Consider the following 26,482-nt stretch of genomic DNA (forward strand, 5'->3'; position numbering starts at 1 on the left):
TTGAAATTCTTCTACTCCTGACATCACACAACTGCTCAACTGAATGTTGGGGGTGGGGCAGATTTATTCATTCAAACACCAATATGCATTGTTTATGAGAATAACAAACAGTTTTTTCCACATTATTTGAATAATAGACAGCATTTAAAATGAAATTTCTTACCATCTGAGTCTTCTTCTTCTTCTTCTTCTTGATGCCTCTGAAGAAGCCCTGTTTCTCCTTCTCCTTGGGGGGTTCTGGAGGACTCATGACCATGGCCTCCGCCGCGCTCCTGCACATCCAATGAGCACAGCATATCGTTGTTGGACACAAACCTCTTATCTCCATATTTTAACTTGTTGTGTAGTTCTGACGCAAATGAACGCCCTATGCTACTCGATCACACTGCTACTAAAAGTAGCAGATCTACAACCTCAAAACGCGGGGTGAAGCAACACGTTTTTGAGCTTGTACATCTGCTACTTTTACTACTTTTGAATTTGAATCCTGAAAAGTAATCGAGAATCGAATAGAATGATCAATTAATCATCTATCCCTATTTGGGGCATGTCATTACAGGGCGAAAAAAGTTTAATCCGCTATTTTTGCACGACAACATTGTGCGATGAAGTATAAAATAACGCTTAAGTGGTTCATCAATTCATTGATATATAATGGCTTTATTTTTATTTAACATATTGAATGTTTTGATGTGTGATGTGTAAAAATGTTATCATCTTTTGGCTGCAATCTGCCCCGAGAAACATGCTTGTTAATTTATCTAGCTCGTAATTTTGTGCGTTTTATGCATTTTAATTTGATTACGAATAATGATGCATTTACTAACACTAATTTGCGAGGGTCAGTTTTGGAGATATTTTCTTTTATCATTGCTGTGGATGAGGTGGTCCACCAATCTACTGTGCATCTTTTAACATGACACGTAGAAGACACAAGAAGGCAGAAGCTGAGACCTCACCAGTCAAAGGCAGTCTGACGCTTGGAGATGTTTCCCATGACGCCTGGGTCTCCTGGGACAACTGGTAAAACTGGCATGACTGGCCCTCTACCCTGACCAACGCCATCGTGGAAAGAAGAGGAGTTATCTGGTCTGGGGGAAGGGACTGAAAGAAAGCAGAAGGAAAGATGGAATCAAATCAAATAGTCAAATAGTATTATGGGCCATTGACACCAAGCAAGGACAATATTGATATAAAATATGTCATCAACTATAGCACTGGTCAAGGACCCCCAAAATGATAGCAGGCCCTCACAAATATTTGTGCCAGGGCCCTCCAGAAACAAGATTTGAGTTAAAAATGTTTGCTTCACTAGTAAGAGACCACACCTTCGCTCAAGTTTAATAGTTTATTGAAACAGAATGAGATGAATGCGGAATGGAGTGAGGAACCCAAGGTAGGGTGGGGGCGTAGTCTCTGGAGCTGACGGCCATCTTTGCTCTACTCGGGATGAGTGGTTGGTCGTCCCTGCTCCGTCTCTGCCCCCCCTGGATTCCTAGAGAATCGAGGTGGAAGGAGGAGGTTGGGGTGGAGGAGGATGACAAATTTGAAGAATAGCGAAGTGCAGTACTCACAACCCATGTTTGGTCTGTCGTGGAGCAGAACAAACAACTTGGTTGAGAGATCGCAGGTGTATTTATACGGTGGTGATTGCACCAGGGATTGGCCGGGTGATAATGAAAGGCAGGTGAGTTTGATAAGGAGGGAGGAGAGTGGTTAAGGTGAGCGGAAGGAGGTCTCTTCTCCCGAAACTGCGTTGTATAAATAAAACTTCCCTTAAAAAATACATATTTGCACACATTTTCACAATTTTGTGAAAATAGCAGATATACAAGCTCATAGTGTGGCATGAACTGACACGCTCACTGACCCCTCAGGAAAGTTATGTTATTAACCCATTTAGACCTGAGGCCGATTCTTAAAAAAAAAGTCTTCTAAATAGACAATATTCTGAAAAACTCTACAGTATGTTTCTATGTCAGTCAGTCTCAAAAATTCCATGTCAAGGACTCCTAAAAATGTATGTAATTAGCCGCCGACCCCCATCTGAAATTATGTTGTTCCAGGAACCGCCCAGGAGCAAAGATTTGAGTTAAAAACGTTTGCTCTGAAAGAATATATATTCAAAGATTTGCCCCACTTTTTCACGATTTTTCAAAAATAGCATAATAATAAAGCTAAAGTATAACATAATGCTTAAACACCAAAAGGGGTTCTCATCCTGAATGGGTTAACAGAGATGAGATGATTATGAATGAATAGCTAACGCTAGCTGGCATTACCGCAGGTAGGCTCTCCTCCTTATAATTACTAATTAGTCTAGACTAAGATTATCCTTAATTAGCCTATATCCCGTCTTTCAACACCTCAGAGGCGGAGATCTCTCTCTGTGGGCTCTGATAAAGCTGTGTGTGTGACTGTGTGTGTTTGATGCAATGCTTGTTAGGCTACATAACTTTGTCGATCTTCAATGTGGACACTGACTTCATTATCGTTATAGTTATCAGTAGTGTGACTGTGACACTTCCTCTATAACAGTGGTTTTCAAACTTATTTGTGTCAAGGAAAGGACCCCCAAATTGATATGTATTTGGCTGCGGACCCCCATCTCAAAAGGGTTTTGTTCCAGGGACCCCCAGAAGAGAAGATTTGTGTTCAAATAAATCATACACTTTTTCAAAAATAGCAGCTGTACAAGCTCGTACATCTGTATATACATGGTTAACCTTTTTTGGCGGTGGCTCAAGGGTAGAGTGGCCGGATGGTAACCGCAAGGTTGCCAGTTCGAACCTGGGCTCCCCCAGAGTTAGTGTCGAAGTGTCCTTAAGCAAGTCTCTGAACCCCTAATTGCTCCTGATGTGCTGGTTGGTGCCTTGCATGGTTTCCTCCGCAATCGGTGTATGAATGTGTTTGTGAATTGGTGCATTGATGCACAATCTATGTAAAGCGCCTTGGATAAAGGCGCTATATAAATGCACCATTTACCATTTATATAAATGCACCATTTACCATTTGTATAATACAGAGATAATTACGTTTAAGTAATGAATCGTTATTATTTAAGATGCGGTCAGTGACCATCAGCTTTATTTGTATAGTGTCCCAGTTCAGCGCACGCACGAACGCACGCAAACACGCACGCAAACACGCACGCAAACACACACACACACACACACCTGAGTATCTCTGTGCTAATTGTGTGCAAATCTTTGTATGCTAATTTATTTGTGTCATCACTTCCAAAATCACTTGTTTAATATTTATCCTGACTGATACTGACTAAAATTGGTATCCCGACCTGAAAATGCATTTTATGTTTATTAAAGAGCTGGAGACGCAATGATCAGAATATAGAGCTATTTAAAGCAAATCACTTAACCTACCTTTAAATATTACAAAGTGTTACCATTTGACTTCATATTTCTTATTTACCTCTGTAAAAGCTGCCAACTCTTCGAGGCATTGACTCACTGAAGATCATGCGGTTTTCCTTGGAAGACCCTCCATCATCAACATGGGGTCCTGGGTCATGGTACATACTAGCCACCTGGAAAAAACACACACACACACACGCACACACACACACACACACACACACACACACACACACACACACACACACACACACACACACACACACACACACACACACACACACACACACAGCCTTTAAAAAGTTACAAGAAAATATTAAATTATGACAGGCAATGGAGAGGGAAAGTGCAGATCAACGCCATCTGCTGGTTCTGTTAAAAGAAACCTAATTTCTCTCTATGGACACATACCCCCTTTCTAGTTGATTATGCATTAAACATCTGCTAGAACTTAAACTTCCATAAACACATAATACTAAGATATAATGGTAAAATATTTTTAAAGCATTATATGACTGCTTAGATAATTACATTTAAACTTCAGCCAGCACTGTTGTATTGTCTCACCAATCAAAGAACAAAAAACTAAACGGTCCAATATGATGCAGCGCTTCTTGTTTTGATCAGATCCAACGTATAATTTGAAACACTGTCATGGTGTTCAATATAACTGCAAATAGGGGCAACATACAGTAATATAACATTTGTGTGCATTGTAAAACCTGTAATGCGAATTAGAGGCAATTCATTGTTCATGCATGTTTTGTACAACAACAAATGTAGTGCGAAGAAGTATGAATGGGGCTTTGGGAACAGAGAAAGCTATGACGCAGAGATAACAGTAATGAATGTAGTGAGCATGGTGGGACATGGTGGAGTCATGGGCTCGGACCTCATTTTTAGAGCGCTGTGCATGATAAGCGGCAGTGTTGTCCCTCGTAGAGTCTTTGATGGGGGCGCATGGGTGGCTGATGTCTTTAGGTGATTGCTCGCTCTGTTGAGAAGACGAACAGGTGCTGGTCAAAGCAGACTGAAACAGGAGCGTTGAGCAGTGGCATTGACAATGTAAGACAGTGATAGATAGGCCCCCGTTAGGGCTGGGCGATCTGGGCGACTTCAAATCCATATTGCGATTATTTCAAACTTTTGTCTTAATTACGATTAATCAACTCTTATAAAAAATACATAAATATATAGTGAAAAGAGCATATCTGCAATCTCACGTGCCGTGTGATGTGTTGTGAGCTTGTAGATCGGCTATTTTCACAATTTCTGTTCGCCACCTTGTACAACAAAATAGTCAAGTGGTTAATCAGATTAATTGATTTGTCGATTCCTTGACATAAAAAAAACCTGCTTCTTGATAATATTTGATTAACATACGAGCAACATATGAGCAAGATTAAGGTTGTATTCGTTCTAAATATTGTTTTTTTCTATATGTTTCGGTGAATTGCCCAGCCCAAGTCCCCGGCATGCACATGCATTAATGTATACAGATAAGCAAACCAAGCACACCAAAAAAGGCACGCTCGCAAATATTCCGACTGCATGAATAAATTAACTTGCTATGCACGTATTGATCAGCCATCGCTAACCCTCGCCATGTTGTCTGTGCAGTCCTCTCTGGAAGAGCTCCTGGAGTGTCCCGTGGTGAGGGTGGTCCGGTGCTGTAGCTGGGGGGAGAGGAGCTGGAGACTGCTGGTACGGGTCGGCGGCACCCCCTGTCCTGGGGCGGGCAGGGCCGCCGTCACGCTCTCGCCGCCGTGGGTCCGGTGGCGCTCCCGCCGCACGTACATGGAGTGGCGGTGGGGCCGCTGCTGGGAGGAGAAGGGGGAGGTATAGCCCAGCCCATAGTGGTAGGACTCATGAGGCGACGGCAGGGTGTGAGTGAGCCCTCCTCCTCCAGGGTCTAACAGCTCTGGAGCTTTGGCCTCCTCTGCAGACGGACAAGGGGAGGTGCGGGGGGGGAGACATGGAGAGAAAGCAGTGGTGTGAACTAACTAAGCTAGGTACATTTAATAAAGGACTGTACTTAAGTACAATTTTGAGGTATGTGTACTTTACTTGAGTATGTCCAATTTCCAATACTTTTACTTCTACTCCACTACATCTACTTTTTACTTGAAGTACTTAAAGTACATTTTGATGCCAATACTTTTTACTCAAATATATTTTGAATTACGGACTTTTACTTGTAACAGTGTATTTCTATATTGCAGAATTGATACTTTTACTTAAGTAAAAACTTACTTTTTCCACCACTGAGAGGTTCTCATCTTATCCTAGGCTCGACGCCAAGGACAGGATGTTTGTTGGTCAAAATGTTAAATCCTTAAATAAACGGGGTTCCCTTAGCAATCCTTATGTTGTCTCTTTCATTCCCCTAGATAGGAGCGTAACAATATACCATATAGAGTTCAAGTTGAGTGTCGGTCAGTCTGTCTGTTGCGGGTGGACAGAATATACCCAAATATGGACATGCAAATTGATGTTGGGCAATGGTTACTTTCTGTTGTGTCTGACCCAGGGAAGTTTAACCAGTACAATAAGCTGGCCAATGCTGGGTACCACAACCTGGATGTGCTGATCCATCGGTTACTTTGTGAAGGCAAGCTGATATGGCAGCGATATGAAAAACAAAACAAAAAAAACATCTAGCTCAAGTGGAGTTAGGAGGTTTTTGTCGAAGCGCTTTTTAATACTCTTCATTGATTATCAATATTTTTTTTACCAACACACAGACGTAAAGGGTGTTCAATTACACTGATTTATAAATAAAAAATAAAAAACCTCAAAAATGGAATTAGGTGGTTTTCTTCCGGACAGCAACGATATGGTATGTAACAATACTATCTAATTGAATCCCTTAAAAGTAACTGACCCCAAATTGCATCATCAGCTTACCTGGTGCCAGAGTCTTGTGCCTTGATTTGTGTCGAGAGGAAGAGTCGAGGGTGCTGCTCTCCAATCGGACATTGCCACCGCTGCGAGAGGCTGGACTGTGCCCAGAGCGTTCACTATGTCGTGCAGAGGGGCTGCCAGGCGGCGGCGGCAGCGGGGGGGCATTGAGCTCTAAACAGCTGGCTGGGAAGAAGCGGGCCCCGGCCCCGACCCCCGGCGCCACACCGGAGCCCGGGTCGTCCGGGTGCAGCCGCACATCACTGAGGTTCCCCACAGACTTGGTGTCATTCAGCGCGTTGTGGCTTTTGGATAGGCTGAGATAGGAGGCGGAGCTCTTAGAGGAGGACGACATGGAGCCGTGGGCAGAGTCCGCCATGCTGTGGGTGTGTCGGCTGTGCTGCTTCTCCGTCCCGGACTGCAGCGTGTTAGTCTTGCCTTCCAGAAAGGGGTGGCGGCTGGCCTGCGGCTGAGAGCGAGAGGAACTGGGCTTACTGTGGCCATATTTGGCAACGGGAGCCTGCTCTGGCAGCTTGGAAGATGGCGGCCCGAGGTTGAAATCAAACTCTGTCTTGCCTTTGGCGTCTTTGGGACTGAGGAGGTGCGGCAGGTTGTTATTGACCAGGTCTTTGCTGCATGAGATCGAGCGATTGAGAGTCTGAGACATGTACTGGTTCTTGATGTGGAGTGTGGGACTCAAGTTGGAGGGAGGAGTTGGTTTGTTGCCATTTAGGAAGTTCTCATTACCTAGATGATGGAGGTCCCCGTGGCGAGGGAGGCTGGAACACTCTTTACTGTTGGAACGACGGTGACTCGTGCTCTTAACATGACTCCTGCAGAGGAAGGTAGAATAAATACACATTGTTTTTGTTTTTTCTTCGCTCTCTTTGTTTCGGTAGAGTGGAGCAGTGAGTGCCTTGTGAATACCACTCACAAAAGCCTTGTGAGTGGGTGGGATTGGAGTACGATTCTCCCCCCTCAACTCTGATCTCACATACTCTGATCTCTGTTTGAATGAAAACTAGGCCCAGCTTCCAGATTTAGTCCGAGCTATACACTGACCATAGAAATAGAAAAGTATTAACCTCGCGTCACCAGGCTTTCCTGTGTGGAGGAAAACCTGGTATTCATTCTAAAACTGAGCCGTGTGATCCAGTATAGAAAAAATAAATAAAACAAAAAACAATCGTATTCCGGTGGTGTTTTCCGGTTGCCGTGGCATTGTTTTCATTCCCCACATAATGCGAATCAACTAGTTCAGTCTAGCTAGTCGCGAATAAAAGATGGACATACTGGCCCGGACAGTTAGCTCAACCATCTGGGCACCTAGGCTGCTGAGCCAACCTGACGGCATGCCGCAGGTTCGATTCCCGATCCTGACGACCTTGTCATCCCCCCCATCTCTCTCCCCATTTCCTGTCAGATTACTTTCAACCTATCAATAAAAGACAAAAAAATATATATATAAAAATGTTATGTTATAAAAAGGTTTTATGCCAGTCGTATATCATCACTGGTATTACGATTCAAGAAATGGAAAAAAATAACCTGTATTGCAATGGATACAATGTCGTTATTATTTAGTCATAAACAAATTACAAATACTTGTCATTGGTTAAACATTTATAGACACACTTAACCACGTGCACTTTCAAAATCGTTCCAAAATAGCAGATCTACAAGCTCAAAATGTGTAACTTCGGGACACATTGTCATCTTGTAGATCTGCTATTTTTGCATAAAACTCTTGTACGCCGAAATAGGGCATTGTTTTACGGGGGTGGGCACAAAAAGTTGAATTATGGACATACAGGATTTGTGCGTGACAGCGATGGTACTGTATGGGACATGCAAAGCCTGGACAGTCATCTGACCTGGTAGGAACCGTGTTTTCTCCATGGTGGTGAGTCTTCCGCTTGGAGGAGCGTGGAGGATTAGGAGAGCCAGGGGGAGGCTTGTCTCTCTCCACCTGCCTCAGGGGCTGGAAGGCAGGGTGGTTCAGACTCTGCTCCGTCAGATAGCGCTCGGTGGGGGTCAGCAGCAGCAGGTTCTGATAGAGGAAGCACGCGAGTGGTGAGGAAAGGACCATTCTTTCTTTTTTTTAAATTTACGTTTTATTGAATTTTAATCAAACATACATGTAAACGAAACGACTGACAATTGACAATACATACAACCGAAAACAAAACAAAACAAGACAATATACGTACAATACACACAAGGGGAGATATCTGCCTCTCTTCTCTATTGATGATCATAATAAGTACCTCAAACAGGTGCATATACAGGTTAAACAGGTTTAACTGAATTTATACAAAATCAGGTCTTATGGTAGAAACATGAGTAATCCATCTAAACCAGTTATCTGTGAAGACTTCAACTTGACCTCTAAAGCTGAATGTAATTCTCTCCATAATAAATATACTATAGATTAAATCAATCCATTCATTTATAGTTGGTATAACATTTGTAAGCCACTTTTTTGTTAAGGCTTTTTTGGATGAAAGGACCATTCTTGTGCATCGGTGGTTCTATTTATGTAATTTCATGTCAAGGACCCCCAAATTGATATGTGTTTAGTTTTTTTCAAATGTGTTAAAAAATAGTGGATGATGAGCTTGTAGATTGGCTAATGTTGAATAGCCGAAGCATAAACTAGGGTTATAGAGAGTATGCACGTGACATCATCATACCCGGAAGTTATGCGAGAACGCCTACTGAGTGGCAACAAACTCCAAACAGAAGAGTCCTATCTGATTGCATCAAACGACGTTAAATGACATTAAACTCACTTTGCCACTAGATTTGCCACTCACTTTATACATGCACATACCGTCTATAGTGCTAAAACCGATGCTATGCGAGAGTGCGGTCTAGCTAGCCGACATCAACTCGGACTCTGCTATATATATTCTTTGGTTGGGGATCTTCTCAAAGCCCCTCAAGGATCCGTAGTGGTCCTCGTACCCCACGTTGTACACATCACTCAAATAAATGTCGGCAGAGTTGGAGATTTGTGGAGATGTGATGAAGATGGATGATAAAAGCATTGTTACACTATGTCTTACCTTCATCAGATCCAACATCAGACCACTGAGAATGGCCAGATACCTCCTCTCCAGTGTCTGAGGATGAGTCACTGAGGAAACTTCACACACGCACACACACACACACACACACACACACACACACACACACACACACACACACACACACACACACACACACACACACACACACACACACACACGCAAACGCAAACGCAAACGCACATATACACACATCACTTTGATGTTGATGAGAAGGAATATGCATCTTTGGCTTTTCAATACACGATGCATGTTATCTATACCAGCAAGATGTAGCAAATTATAATAACAGAAATGTATTACTGGAGATCAAACTAAACACACACACACACACACACACACACACACAACACACACACACACACACACACACTGGGTGCCACAGTGAACACCAACCTATCTCATGAGTCATAGCAATCCACTCAGTCATGGTACTGGAACAGTGCCATTGGGGGGGAGAGGGAGAGAGAGAGAGAGAGAGAGAGAGAGAGAGAGAGAGAGAGAGAGAGAGAGAGAGAGAGAGAGAGAGAGAGAGAGAGAGAGAGAGAGAGAGAGAGAGACAGAGACAGAGACAGAGACAGAGACACAGACAGACAGACAGACAGACAGACAGACAGACAGACAGACAGACAGACAGACAGACAGACAGACAGACAGACAGACAGACAGACAGACAGACAGACAGACAGACAGACAGACAGACAGACAGACAGACAGACAGACAGACAGACAGACAGACAGACAGACAGACAGACAGACAGACTTAAATGGGGGAGTTCCTTACCCTGATTCCATGGAAGCGAGGGTTGTTGTAGAAGAGTTTCATCTGCTCTGCAGGGAGAGATCCTAGTACCTTCTGAATGGTGAAGAGCTGAGGAGGACAACATCCTCTATGATGTGTGATGCATTTAACATCCTCTATGACGTGTGATGCATTTAACATCCTCTATGACGTGTGATGCATTTAACATCCTCTATGACGTGTGATGCATTTAACATCCTCTATGACGTGTGATGCATTTAACATCCTCTATGACGTGTGATGCATTTAACATCCTCTATGACGTGTGATGCATTTAACATCCTCTATGACGTGTGATGCATTTAACATCCTCTATGATGTGTGATGCATTTAACATCCTCTATGATGTGTGATGCATTTAACATCCTCTATGATGTGTGATGCATTTAACATCCTCTATGATGTGTGATGCATTTAACATCCTCTATGACGTGTGATGCATTTAACATCCTCTATGACGTGTGATGCATTTAACATCCTCTATGACGTGTGATGCATTTAACATCCTCTATGATGTGTGATGCATTTAACATCCTCTATGATGTGTGATGCATTTAACATCCTCTATGATGTGTGATGCATTTAACATCCTCTATGATGTGTGATGCATTTAACATCCTCTATGATGTGTGATGCATTTAACATCCTCTATGATGTGTGATGCATTTATCATCCTCTATGATGTGTGATGCATTTAACATCCTCTATGTGTGATGCATTTAACATCCTCTATGATGTGTGATGCATTTAACATCCTCTATGATGTGTGATGCATTTAACATCCTCTATGATGTGTGATGCATTTAACATCCTCTATGATGTGTGATGCATTTAACATCCTCTATGATGTGTGATGCATTTAACATCCTCTATGATGTGTGATGCATTTAACATCCTCTATGACGTGTGATGCATTTAACATCCTCTATGATGTGTGATGCATTTAACATCCTCTATGACGTGTGATGCATTTAACATCCTCTATGTGTGATGCATTTAACATCCTCTATGATGTGTGATGCATTTAACATCCTCTATGATGTGTGATGCATTTAACATCCTCTATGATGTGTGATGCATTTAACATCCTCTATGACGTGTGATGCATTTAACATCCTCTATGACGTGTGATGCATTTAACATCCTCTATGACGTGTGATGCATTTAACATCCTCTATGATGTGTGATGCATTTAACATCCTCTATGATGTGTGATGCATTTAACATCCTCTATGATGTGTGATGCATTTAACATCCTCTATGATGTGTGATGCATTTAACATCCTCTATGTGTGATGCATTTAACATCCTCTATGATGTGTGATGCATTTAACATCCTCTATGATGTGTGATGCATTTAACATCCTCTATGATGTGTGATGCATTTAACATCCTCTATGGTGTGTGATGCATTTAACATCCTCTATGATGTGTGATGCATTTAACATCCTCTATGATGTGTGATGCATTTAACATCCTCTATGGTGTGTGATGCATTTAACATCCTCTATGATGTGTGATGCATTTAACATCCTCTATGATGTGTGATGCATTTAACATCCTCTATGATGTGTGATGCATTTAACATCCTCTATGATGTGTGATGCATTTAACATCCTCTATGATGTGTGATGCATTTAACATCCTCTATGATGTGTGATGCATTTAACATCCTCTATGATGTGTGATGCATTTAACATCCTCTATGATGTGTGATGCATTTAACATCCTCTATGATGTGTGATGCATTTAACATCCTCTATGATGCAAGAGTTCAGGTTAAATGCTATAGTGTGTAGGTCAGTGGTTCCCAAACTATTTCATGTCAAGGACCCCCAAAATGACACTCATTAGCCCGCGGACCCCCATGTGAAAAGATACGCCAGGGAAGATTTTTACAGCTCTAGCAGTGATTTTCAACTATTTTCATTTTAAGGACCCCCCATAGTTTGGCATGCATTAGTCTACGGACTCACATTTAATGGAATTTATCTCTGGGACCCCAATTTATATTGTACAATCAATGTTAATTTAACTCTGAGAGTGTACAAATGGAACCATTTGTACACTCTCAGAGTTACAGAGTTACAGACCCATAAGGGTCCATTTGGTTCCTAACTATCTCTAATTGAGGTACTTGAGGGAGTACCCCCTGGAACTCCCTCAAGTACCACTACTTTGGGAACCACAAAAGAGAGATTTGATACCCATGACCCAAACTAGTGAATCTACAGGTGGCAGCGCACAACATTGTTAGCTTGTAGATCAACTATTTTCACTACTTCTTAATTATTATCATTATAATTTATGGAATGTGTTTGTTTGTTTTAAAATGTGTAACATCTTAATAATTATATATTTTGTTTTTAAATGAAAAAATGGGATTTATACTCGAGTCATAACCCATAAAAAATGGTCTGTGACCCACAAATGGGTCCCGATCCACGGTTTGGGAAACAGTGATCTAACAAAAACATACAGTAACTCTGTACACAAACATCAGTGCAGACCATAGACTGTACAATGTGCAGACTAGCACAGACCCACACTACCACAGAACCTCTATCACAGACCCACACTACCACAGAACCTCTATCAAAGATACCTAAGTAAACAATGCTTAAATCTAACCTTATTCCTAACCTCAGTAAAACGGTGACAAAACCTAACCCTATCAGCCCGGGAGGCTGGCGTAGCCCAAGGACTATTAAAAGAGGACAGGAAGCGAAGACCGTACGGTGGACTCCATGTTGCTCCCTGGAAGGAAAGAAACATGTGCAGTTGAGACCAAGGAAGCTGAACGTGGAAGTGTTGGCTGCATATAGCCCATTGCACATGTTTCTTTCCTTCCAGGGAGCAACATGGAGTCCACCGTACGGTCTTCACTTCCTGTCCTCTTTTAATAGTCCTTGGCATAGCCTTCTGGGCACCTTGGCTGGTAAATCCAGTCTGGCAGTGTGCCGTGGGTTCAACTCCCGATCTCGACAGCCTTTACTGCGTCGGCGTGAGGTTAGCGGAAAGAAATGTGGGCAAGCGTGTTTTAATCCATTGAGACCTGGAACGCATCCATGTCACGTTAGCGTTTAACCACATTAACCATTAACCCATTTTGGGGCGGGAACCCGTTTTGGTGTTTTAAACATTGTTATAATTTAGCTATTGAAAAATAGCAGATCTACAAGCTCATAGCGCGCCACCGAGTGGCGCGCTATGAACTTGTAGGTCTGCTATTTTTGAAAAATCGTTAATGTGCCTCAAATCTTTCCGAAAATTTTCATGATTTAGAAAACTTTTTTTTTTATTCCGACGTCAGGCCTGAATGGGTTAAGGCGAGCATTCCGGTTACCGTCTAAACACACTTTAATTATGAACTCAACCTTCACATCATACTGTACAACTCTTCATGTTTTCTCATCTCTGTTCCTTATTGATTTGACAGTACACTGTCGTGTTACTGACACGGAGCAGGCAGATTAGCATTACTCTACTTGGACAGTGTACGACAGAGACTGCAGTTTATGACCGAAGGTTTCCAAATTCCAAGCTAAAGAAAAGCATGACAATCTCTGTGGCAAGAGTGAAGTTGTGCTTAAAAAGGAGCACACATCGTGTTATGCGTGGATTTACAAGGAGTCATCATTTGCATGCAGCAAAGCAAGGAAACACATTACAATTTTTCAATCACCCCGAATGTCACCATAAAATCAAATGTGATTTAGCAATGAAAGACAAAAAGAAAAAAAGCACACCACAAATCCCAGCTGCCAGATTCATATTTATCCCTGCTCTCTGATGGTCATTGATCCCACCCATATGTCCCCTTGTTTTTTCTTTGTGTGTGTGTGTGTGTGTGTGTGTGTGTGTGTGTGTGTGTGTGTGTGTGTGTGTGTGTGTGTGTGTGTGTGTGTGTGTGTGTGTGCGTGTGTGCGTTGCGTGCGTGCGTTGCGTGCGTTGCGTGCATGCGTGCGTGCGTCTCTTGTATGTAGTGTTAAGCTTACTGCTTACTTTTCTGTCATTTGATGTCTAAATAAAGTATGTAAAAGAATAAATAAATACATAAATGATCCCAGCTGCCAGACCACACAATAATACTGCAGCCACCTACTGTTCTTCAATTACAGTAGTTGCAATGACTGGGTGCCAATTCTTGTTTCCATTCTTATTTAGCTCAGCTGTAACTTTCCTTTTCCTATTTTTATATCGAGCAGCAGTTAAGTTAAGTTAATCACTTTGATTAAGTTTAAGCTCAGCACTTTGATATAGTGTTACTGATGGTAGGTTTAAATGAAGCGCTTTGATATGCTATGTTGTCATATCAGTTCAAATCCCTGTCTAGACAGCAGGCATCTCAGATTTTAGTTTTAACTCGCATAACGGCGCAATAAGTGTTCTTTTTATCGAAATAAGATAAGAATCTGGGATAAGGGAGATCATTTTGATTTGCCAACCTGATCCATCTCACTTTCACCAGGAAACAAGGGCTGCCCGTCACTCAGCTCCCCCAGGATGCACCCCACAGACCACATATCCACCGCCTTGCCATAGGGAGCACTAGGAGAGGGAGAGGGAGAGGGAGAGGGAGAGAGAGAGAGAGAGGGAGAGGGAGAGGGAGAGGGAGAGGGAGAGGGAGAGGGAGAGGGAGAGAGGGAGAGGGAGAGAGAGAGAGAGAGGGAGAGGGAGAGGGAGAGGGAGAGGGAGAGAGAGAGGGAGAGAGAGAGAGAGAGGGAGAGAGAGAGAGGGAGAGAGAGGGAGAGGGAGAGGGAGAGGGAGAGGGAGAGGGAGAGGGAGAGGGAGAGAGAGAGAGAGGGGAGGGGAGCAGGGGGAGGAGTGTTTCAACAAATCTCTGATCAGAAAAGGATCAATTTGCCATTTACCCCATTAAGACCTGAGGAACTGATTCTACAATGTCTTCTAAATCCTATCAGTTTTCTGAAAACCCTTGTTTCTATGTCAGTGCTTCTCAAACCTTTTCATGTCAAGGAGCCCCAAAATGATATATATTTGGCTGCCGACACCCATTTCAAAATGTTTTGTTCCAGGGATCCCCCGAAGCAAAGATTTGAGTTACAAATATTCACTTCAAAAAATATATATTCAAAGATTTGCTCAATTGTTTACGATTCTTCAAAAAATAGTACACGCGCGGCACTAAGTTCCATGCTATGAGCTTCTATATCTGCTATTTTTTAATAGCCAAAGTATAAAATAATGGTTAAAGTGGTTAAAAGCTAAAGTGACACAGAAGTGGTAATGACTGGGTGCTGATGACAATGATGGCTGGAATGGGCTTACATACAGATAACATCTCACGTTTATGTCATATCACACGTAAAGTCCAAGAGGAGATAATAGTGGGGGGAGATGAACAGAGATGTTAGTGGTGGTGGTGGTGATGATGGCTGACTGGCTGTCACCGACGAACATGGCGATTTCAAGGCATTCAGGAGCAGAGGAGTGTGGCTGAGAGACGAGGAGAGAGCTGAGAGAGCAGAGGCAGAAAAGATCAGTGAAGTTGGAGGGAGTGAGTATTTGAGTGGGCGGCATTCAAACGCTGTCTCAATAAATGTTCCTGGGTATTCACTAAATCAGGCAAACGCCTGGTGTCCAAACCAGAATGGACATTCAAGTCGCAGCACTGACGCAGAGTCTTGTACTTATCGTTTCAAACCTTGGAAGCAGCATGTGCCACATTATTCAGGACAGCATGTACAGCACAGACCGCCGGTGATGCATTATGCTTCTATTCAAATACCTGATTCATTATGCTAACTCGGTTGTAGCTGATGCTGTTGCCAGAAGTGTGTGAAAATGAGCAGTGAGATGAGAGATAGGTAAAACGACACATGGAACTTGACCTCACAATGACGATTGATCACTTGTTGCATACCATTTTGCGTAGTCACGTGCACGTGACGTGTCATGCGTTGGTGTGTGGTGCAGGCATCAAAGCACCCGCATGTGTAACGTGCGGATGAGAGTAAGACATTGATGGTGCCCCGGCCCATACACACGCACACACACACACACACACACACACACACACACACACACACTCACCCCAGCAGTAGCTCAGGTGAGCGGTACCACCTTGTAGCCACATACTCAGTGTAGTTGGCATCGGTGCCCTCTGACAGGTTGCGAGCAAAACCTGAGTCAGGGCAATGAGAATAACACAAGCATTAATCAAGTCTTACTACACACCAAAAACTAATGGTGCCACTGCCAAAACTGGTTCTTCAGAGTGATGCCATAGATTAGAAGAAGAAACATTTTTGGGTCCAGACCCAGGTTCTTCTTATTTTAATGGTCCTATGCATGTATGAACTTGTTTGCACAAATACTGGTAAAGTGTAAATACCAATAACATATATTGTGAAATAATGAGCTATTTATTTGTATAATGTAACAAAGGACCTTAATATAAACAAACATCACAAAATTATTAGTTGTCCATCTGTGTATATCTTGTATGTCACTCTATATGCAAACGTATCCACCAGAGGGTGCTGAAGTGGCTGAACTATGCACACTTTAGGTTGCCAAAATGTAAGCATTGTGGAAAACATGACCTTTCCCCAAGGTTTGAATGGATGCTCTGAATGGTTGACAGTACTGTATGCATAGTTAATAAGGTGTCCCACAGTCTGTCAGACAATAGCCAGCCCTCAACTTGTTAAACTAGCCTTTATGCTGTGTGCTGAAGCTCCAACGCTAGATTATGTGTTAACTAAGGACACGGAATCCATGCTCTGGAGCTTTGAATTGGTATTTTGGAGCGTTAAATCAAGGATGCAAAGCCAATTGAATGTTTTCTGAAGGTATTCCAAAACTCAGCAAAATGTGTTGAATTGAAAAACTGATCTCGTTCCAGGCAAACACTTTTATGAACCAGGCACTAGAGACCTCAAAGATGATGAGTTTTTACTGTTTACTGTACCATACATATATAATAGGTCTAGCTGAATAAAATATTTTTAGGAGCTCAAGATGTTGACGTTGTGATCTTACCAAAGTCACAGAGTTTCAGAATGTCCTCAGAGCTGATAAGGAGGTTCTCAGGTTTGATGTCTGTGGAGAGACAAAGGTAGAAAAAAGGGGAAAAAAAGATAATGAATAATACACATTTCCAACAACCTTTTACCTATCACTAGTCACTACCACATTATACGCCATATTATTCTAATTAGAGATAATTATGCAACATACATACCATGTACAATTGTACATATAACATCTTCCTTAGTCATAGCTTGACAAATGTGTATAATATGGGGGCGGCTGTTCTATAATGGTTAGAGGTGCCAGCTTATGATTAACTGGAAAAAGATGGTTGAAAAAAGGGAGCGAGACAACCTGTCCCCTTCCTCAAGCTTCTTTCAAGCTTTATTCTGAAATTCTTTTTGAAAATTTGAAAAAAAAAATATATATATATTTAGTAAATATATCTTTTTTAATGCGTTTTTATGCACAGATGCGTTGGTATGGATCATGAGTAAATATTATTTACTCATGATCCATAATAACGCATCTGTGACCCAAAAATGGGTCACAATCCTCTATTTGGGAAACACTGCACTAGATGTGCAAGGCAATTCAGTGGACAGCCATGGAAAACTAGGTATGAATATCTGTCTCTGTCACATATAGATTTCCAGGATAAGAATGATTCTTCACCTCTGTGTACAATCTCGTTCTTGTGACACCAATGGATGGCCTTGATGAGCTGGTAGATGTAACTGCGTACTTTATCAGGTGGGGCGCCATTGGGAAGTTCCTCTAACAGCTCCAGCATGTTCTGCGAGGCATCAACACAAGGATAACTTGATGGACATGACGAACACGTATTACAGTATGATGACCTGCGCTGTGTTGTTATCTCCGTCAGGAGATTATGCATTCGTCGAATCGTCCCTGTATGTGTGTGTGTGTGTGTGTGTGTGTGTGTGTGTGTGTGTGTGTGTCCACAATCTTACACTACTAGGCTGATCAGCATCATATTTCTTGTGCATTCTGACAGCAGGCCAAGGACCTCAATCCTTGCTTATTTTTTTTTACATGGCTACTGTATGTGTGTCCCTGTGTCTGTCCCTGCCTATGTTTGTCCGTTTAGAGTAGGACCTTTGACCCTGCTGTTTACACTATTGACCACTGTGGCTGATGCTGATTGGGGTCAGGTCACTCACACACACACACACACACACACACACACACACACACACACACACACACACACACACACACACACACACACACACACACACACACACACACACACACACACACACACACACACACACACACACACACACACACACACACACACACACACACACACACACACACACACACACACACTAAAATGTAGTAATGCTGACCCTTTCAACGTATTCAAAGACGAGGTAGAGTTTCCCCCTTCTACGAAAAGCTTCCTTCAGTTCAACGATGTTGTCCTGCTTTAGTGTGCGGAGCATTTTCAACTCCCGAAGTGTGGTCTCCTTAACTTCCTCATTTTCTGCGGGGGGGGGAAGAAAACATGATGGGGTATATGCACAGCAGCCATTTTGGAAAGAACTCACCCTACTTCCCCTTCCCCTTCCCTACTTCCTCCACACTGGAACCAAATGGACCTTTACGGGTCCATTTGTACACTCTCCGAGTCTCCATTATATGGGGCCATTTGGAACCCACTCAAGGACACTTTGAGAACTACTGGTGTAGCAGTGTTTCCAGTGAGCCAACATGCTTAATAGCACATAGCAGCACCCTGAATGGAACAGAGCCTTAATTAGTGTCATCGGTAGGGAAGGGGCCCGAAAGCCAGGAACCGATGAGAAGGAAAAGTCATGGCAATGTGACTGGGCTGCGCTATGACACTCTCGGTGGCCGTAATCTGAAGACTCGATGACCTCTTCTCCACCCTAGCCCGTAGCACATTACCTAGCCTTGATGACCATGGAGTTTTATGCAAAGGTTAAAATGTAATTTAGACATATTTTTATATAGTATATCCTACTGTTTAGAGTAGACTGATGCAGGGTTCCTATAATCCTAGATTACTGAGGCACTACACTGCCTCTATCATGTTATTTAATGTACAGTATGTGTTTATGTTTACCTTGCTTTCTGTAAGTATCTCTGAATAAAGAGAATCTGCCAAATGCCTAAATTCTAAATAGTAAGGCAAATTCTGACATACTTACAAACAGCCTCATTACAAAAAAAACATTATATTTTATTTTTGTGTGTGTGTTTATCATGCTCAAGCTAGTGGCATCTAAGACATACACAAACATATTTGTTTTTTGGTTCGTATGTGTAAGTAACCCTTTTTTCTCGTAAAATCTAAATGAATAAATCTGGCTTTACGCACCTTCACTGTCTTTGAACTTCTTAATGGCCACCAGCTCATTGGTTTCCTGTGAGACAAAGTGAATCTTATACATTAATCACAAAAAAATAAAGAAAAATAGGTACTGAATGAGAGCCAGAGTGAGAGAAAGCCAGAAAGTGATAGAAGGTCGGCATGGATGTCAAAGTTAGATCCTATAATAGAATAGGAGGTGAAAGTCAGAGCGAGTGAGATATATTTTCTGCCCACTTGAATCCTATTTTTTTTGTGAATTTCTGTCCAAATGACTTGCAATGCCAAGTCACGCAATATACCAGTGAAGGCAAACACACAAAACAAAACAGAAGTGAACATTTCGCCTGCCGTCTGACTCCACGTTACCAGATTAAGACCAGAGGCCGATTCTACAAATGCCATCTAAATCAGTAGTTCTCACACTTTCAATATTTTTAAAAAAATAGCAGATGTACAAGCTTGCAGCTGTGAGCTTGTATATATGCTATTTTTGATTTGAATAGCCAACATATAAACCAATTTTAATAGGTTAAACACAATGTTGGTTATGGATTCAGTCAAGACTTCTCTGATGAAGGCTAAACCGCCGAAACGTTGGATTCATTTGTCTTAACCTGCTGCGTCCTAATAAAGTATTGGCACTCTGGCTATTGGCGTGTGCGGCCACTTTCTTGTCTTTTCAAGATTCCCTCTTCAGTCAAGAGTCAAGACTGTAACATAAATTTGACTGACCCATTATGTGGATTTGATCATGCTGTGAATACTGTACATGTGTGCTCTAGTAGAGACAAACATCAACCCTCTTGGTGCAAAGCAACTGCTTTAACCAAGGCATGTCATCATATGAGAACATTTTCAAAGGCTTTCAATAATTGTGAAAATAGTAGATCTGCAGATGTACAAGTCACTATGTTTTGACATGGCCAACCTGCTCATTGGGAGCATTTAGGCTCAAGACAGTTCAATACTAAGCCAGAAGGAGTTGGGGATCAAACCCCAAGCGACCACTCTACCTGCTGAGACACTGCCGCCGAAATGTAACCCAAAACTGGACTTCTATGGTTACAAGCTTGCATTACGCGGAGGATCACATCATGCTTACCCCCCCGATTGCCGCAGACACACAAGAGTTTTACACGAAACATGCAGACAGAACTCTAAGCTTTAATGTACTGGATAGACACCAGGCAAAATCACCAGCTCAACTCCCTCATGGTTCGCCATAGAACAGGACATCCATAAAACGCCCCTGCCCGCCCTTTTGTTTTCAACGACAAAACCCCTGGCCTCCATCTCGAATATTTTTTTGGTTAAACAATCTCTGAGTATCTGGTATCAAATAAGGAAAGCATTTAAACTGCCTGAAATATCTGCTTATACGCCTATACATTCCCCCCTTCATTGGATAAGAATAGCATCACACTCTGGGAGAATAATGGCATCAACACTTTATCTGACCTCTATATCCATAATATTCTTGCCTCTTTTACACAACTTCAGGAGTTTTACACCCTCCCAACTTCACACTTCTTCCGATACCTCCAGGTTAGAGACTATACACGCAGAAATATACCACATTTTGAATCTACTCTACCTCCCTCGCATGATTTCTATTACGAATCAACACCCCGATTCTAAGAGTCTTGTTTCACAAATGGTAGACTTTTTCACATCATATGAATCTACCTCTACACAGCACTTGAAAGAGGCCTCGGAGAAAGATCTTGTTATAACAATTGATGATGATAGCTGGGAATCATATCTTAACACCATACACAGTTTCTCCATAAACTCCAGACATCAATTGAGCCAATTTAAGGTAATCCACAGGCTGCATTATTCCTGCACTAATTTTATCCCTCTGTTTCTCCACTATGCTCAAAATGTAACACGACAGAGGGCTCTTTAGGACATTTTTTTTGGTCGGGCCCCAAACTAACAACATTTTGGAGTGACATCTTTAAGTTTTTCTCAGACATATATGACTGTGTCATAACCCCAGACCCCTGTTGTGCTATTCTGGGTGGATTTCAAGACCTGTCATTTCTATCTCATTACCAACATAAAGCTATACAATATGGCATGGTTATCGCAAAAAGGAATATTCTGACCCATTGGAAAGGAGTGGAAGTACCCTCTTTTAATGCATGGCTAGCATAATTGACCAACCTGTTGCAAATGGAAAAGATAAGATATGACGACAGTATTTGACCGAAAGTGGCAACAGTGTTTTTCTCACCTATCATTAACAGGCTGAAGTATGTATGCACATGAGTATTTTATTTTATTTTATAAAACTCTTAACTGTGATCTATTGTATTATTATTTTTAGTTGTTTCCTTTTTCTTTCCTTTTCAGTAGAATGGGGGGGGGGTTATATGTTTATGTGAAGTGAATGTTTGTACAGTATGTCTTTACAGTGGGTGTTTGGGGAGGAATGGAGTGGGGATGAAGGGAGTTGTGGGAGAAAATACAAAACCAAAGTTGTTTCATTTTTGTAACTTGTGTACATTATAGAAATATTGCACGAATCAGAGCCTATTTGTCATTGGACGATGCAAAAACGCTGATCCACGCCTTTGTTTTTTCTCGGCTTGATTACTGCAATGTACTTTTTTGCCGAAGAAAACAACTGACAGATTACAACAGAGAACATATTACTCCAGTTTTAGCTTCACTGCATTGGCTTCCGGTTGTTTTTCAATGGTCTCGCACCTTCCTACCTACATGACTGCCTGCCTAAATATGTCCCAAACCGCCCCCCCTCAGGTCTTCCACTGCTGGCCTGCTCGATGTGCCTAAAAATCTGTACCTTCGACAGGCAGCCTCTGTAGACATTTTTAAAACACAGCTCAAGACCTACTCCTACACTCTTGCTTTTAGTTGCTTTTAAATTCCTTGTTATTCATGTCCTCACTGTATTGCATTACTGCTATTATTTTAATGTTTCATGCCTTGCTTTTCTTTTCTTTTTTTCTCCATTGCTCTGTAATGCACTTTGAGCTGCATTTCATGTCATGAAAGGTGCTATACAAATAACGTTTTATTATTATTATTATCATTATTATTATTATTATTATTATTATTATCATCATTATTATTATTACATGTCTCTTCCTTTAAAAGTGTCTAGCTGACAAGATGGCAGTAACACTTATTCCAAGAGCAAAAGAGGGCAAGTTGTTGACAGATGTGTTGGTGTTGCAATCATGACTTGCATCTTCATGCCGGACCACACAAGCCTTCACTGTAGCTCAATATAAAGGGATTACAACATGCAGGCCTGTCTCACTCTGGTGTCTTTGTTTTCTCTTGTTCCTCTGCAGAGCCATTGTCCTTTTGTTGACAGACAGAGGGCTCAGAGCTCACTGTCCTTCAACAAGGACCACACTGAGAGCCGACTGGCCAGGAGGCCGAGCTCTGGCATAAGCAGGGTGCATATCTTTGGTCCGACGTACAGTCCGACACCCTACCCTAAACCCTAACCAGGTTATGGTTAGGTTAGGCTAACCTAACCTTAACCGCACGCGGAAGCCACGGGTGAGTCTTAATGGCCACACATGTCGGAGTAACGGGAGGGTCTTAACCGGCCACGCATGTGTCTTAACCAGCCACGCATGTGTCTTAACCAGCCACGCATGTGTCTTAACCGGCCACGCATGTGTCTTAACCAGCCACGCATGTGTCTTAACCGGCCACGCATGTGTCTTAACCAGCCACGCATGTGTCTTAACCGGCCATGCATGTGTCTTAACCAGCCATGCATGTGTCTTAACCGGCCACGCATGTGTCTTAACCAGCCACGCATGTGTCTTAACCGGCCATGCATGTGTCTTAACCAGCCATGCATGCGTCTTAACCAGCCATGCATGTCGGGAGCCACAGGTGTCTTAACACTCCGATTGCCCGGGGTTATTTAATCCATTAAATCATAGCGCCCGACGATTTATAGTAGCGGAGCACTTTTACCAAAGGACCGGATGTTATCCCAGATGTGGCTGTAGCAGCAAAATGTAGCTATTCATTTTTATGTAATATAATCCTGACCTGAGCGCAACATTTATTTTCTTTATTTATGTATTACTTTTATCCCACGGTTTTGTAACCCATTTTTCACCCCAAGGTGGGATTGCTGTATACTGTAATTCCCATTGAGCGTGAGAAATGTCAAAGGGGAGTGTTAGTGCTTATACACATGTGAGTCCATTTTACACCGTGAAATCCTCACTGTTCATTTACATTCTCTGAGATATAAATGTATAAATGAACACTGGTGATTTTACAGTGTACCATATCTCATCTTGTAACCTCCAGTGACTTCCATTGATTTGCCTTTGCAACCAACAAAGCCATCATAATGTATACATTCATTTCTAATGTTCCACTGATGAGAACACAGCTTTAGATCACCAGATTAAAATTGATACAGCTTCAAACAATTTCAATACGCAATTTGCAAAGCAAGCCATGAAAATAGGTAAATCTTTCAAGTTGCTATAAAACCAGAACTGTAATTTTGCAAGAAGTCGATATACATTAAAGAGTTACTGTTATCTGTTGAGCTCCAGCAACCTATTCATCAATCTACAGTACGGTTATACTGTAGCTCTCATTGGGTAGGATGTTGGGCACCAACTGCCACCGTTTACGTCTGTGGAATATGCTCTCCCCGGACTACCTTTTTAAACAAAGCGTTTTCTTGGGCCTTTTTTCCTTCTCTATATTTTGATTTGACATAGTTTGAAATTTGACCCTGTAGCCTAGTAGGGTGCCATCAATTGTTTGACTGCCTTTGCTGCTTTTATGACATGTTTTTAAACCCTGTAGCAAAATGTAAAATGTGTTCTAAAAGTCTCTGTACGTCTGTCTGTGTGTAATCCACGTAACTCGAGAACCGTTCGCCCCACCGACTTCAAATTCGACACACGCGTTCCACACCACCACATGGGGTGCAGTGGCCGGTGTCGAGTCGGTCGGACCCACGGTTGTCCAGAACTGCTACAAAAAAGGGACACATACATAAAAACTGGGTGGGGCATGCATTTCCGGTTGTCCAGAGCCAGCACAAAAGCCTCTGCCCGGGCTCTGGACCTGATCACCCCTATATCTCCATATATGGATCTGGCCTGTTCTGACATCACAACACTGGCACCGTTCTAGTTACTTGCGCAAGCAGAGCGTGTAAGTACGGTAAATGGCTGGGTATGTCGGTGGTGTCCACCAGCCAATCAGGGACCAAGAATGTATGTATGTCGGTGTTGTCCATCGGCCAATCGGGGACCATGAACAGTACTCCACCGGCCAATGAGGGACCACTGTTCTTGATGATGAAACTAAACGTTTCAAAATTGGTATAAGGTCATTAGGGGGTATGTATCGGCTGGGTATGTATGTTGGTGTCACAATATATCATAATATATCTTAATATATCGTTTTTTGGCCACGGTGATGCCAGTGGTGAGTGCATTTCTAGTTATTATTAAATTCAAAGTCCTAATGCTCAAACCCCTAGGCCTTAGAGCATTATGATTTACATTAGATCAATACTAAAATTCAATTAGATATTTTGTGTTGAGTGAAAACAGAGTTTTATTATAGGGCCCTTGGGAATCCGGTAAACTAAGTATTGAGTTTAAGTGGTTCACACAAGCACAAATTAAACTAGAAAAAGTGCCCTTCTGGGCACAGGTCTCCACCAGGAGGATAGGAGTGTGTGTGATGTTTGGCAAAAATGTTTAGGAGTAATATAAACATGTGCCAGATCACTCATAGCATCTCTGAGGATAGAATTCTGGATGAGCAGGACATCAGGCCAACAGGCTCGTCTTGATCACATGACTACAGGGATCATGTGTACCGATTTGCGTGAGATTTGGATGAAATCTGTGCGATTGCAGAAATCGGCCTCATGGTGGCGCTATAACTGGCAGATGTGGAAGGATGCAGGGAAAATGTTTTTCCATGGCCTCTAGGGAGTGCGCATACATAAGTTGTATACAGATCGATGCAGTTATAGGTAAAAACAGGAATTGGCCTGTTATAGCGCCACCGTGAGGCTGATTTGGGGAAGAAATTGTGGCATGTTGTCCTCGGCCTAGTGGAAATGTGCGTGTATAATTTCATGGAAATTGGACACTGTGTTTGTGATTTGTGGCATTTTGTTCGAAACGGACCAATCATGTGAGCTTTGGAAGCCAATCTTAGCCAATCAGGATGGAAGATGGGAAATTGTGCAGATCCGTGTTGATCACATGACTATGGAGATAGTGTATACCGAATTGTGTGATGTATGGATAAAATGTGTACGAGTTATCTACAGAAATGTGTTTTGCCTAAATCGGCCTCATGGTGGCGCTATAACAGGCCATTGAGGAATATTTGGGGCAGAGGTTCGTCGTTGGCATACAGGGAGTGTGTATGCACAGTTTGGCATGGATCGGGCCAACGGTGCCGGAGATTAGCTGATAACGGACGGACGGAAGGACGGACGGACGGAAGGACGGACGGACGGACACACGGACGGAGTGCAAAACATACTCTCTCCCCATGCCTTCGGCCTGGTGGAGACAATAAAAATACACAGCAATAGCATACAAGTACAGCACAGTAGTATAATTGAGATTCAAATTGAGATTGTTTACTGTTTGTTGTCTCCACCAGGCCGAAGGCATGGGGAGAGAGTATGTTTTGCACTCCGTCCGTGTGTGTGTGTGTGTGTCCTTCCTTCCTTCCTTCCGTCCTTCCGTCCGTCCGTTATCAGCTAATCTCCGGTACCGTTGGCCCGATCCATGCCAAACTGTGCACACACACTCCATGGATGCCAACGATGAACCTCTGCCCCAAATATTCCTCAACGGCCTGTTATAGCGCCACCATGAGGCCGATTTAGGCAAAACACATTTCTGTAGATTACCCGTACACATTTTATCCATACATCACACAATTCGGTATA

The 26,482-nt window shown here is 42.4% G+C and overlaps 1 protein-coding gene across 1 annotated transcript in view; it reads right to left on the reverse strand.

Annotated features, from left to right (window-relative positions):
* cdkl5 (cyclin dependent kinase like 5) overlaps positions 1-26,482 on the reverse strand; it is a 41,868-nt gene that overhangs the window by 5,800 nt on the left and 9,586 nt on the right. The window contains 16 exon segments of the mRNA XM_079496156.1: positions 164-272; positions 960-1,104; positions 3,433-3,544; positions 4,267-4,368; positions 4,973-5,313; positions 6,282-7,108; positions 8,150-8,325; positions 9,344-9,417; positions 9,420-9,423; positions 10,149-10,235; positions 14,615-14,717; positions 16,224-16,314; positions 17,175-17,234; positions 17,841-17,961; positions 18,542-18,678; positions 19,537-19,582. Of these exon segments, the coding sequence (XP_079352282.1) occupies positions 164-272; positions 960-1,104; positions 3,433-3,544; positions 4,267-4,368; positions 4,973-5,313; positions 6,282-7,108; positions 8,150-8,325; positions 9,344-9,417; positions 9,420-9,423; positions 10,149-10,235; positions 14,615-14,717; positions 16,224-16,314; positions 17,175-17,234; positions 17,841-17,961; positions 18,542-18,678; positions 19,537-19,582 (2,535 nt within the window).

Source organism: Electrona antarctica (genome assembly GCF_951216825.1).
Source record: "Electrona antarctica genome assembly, chromosome: 3".
In the NCBI taxonomy this organism is placed as follows: domain Eukaryota; kingdom Metazoa; phylum Chordata; class Actinopteri; order Myctophiformes; family Myctophidae; genus Electrona; species Electrona antarctica.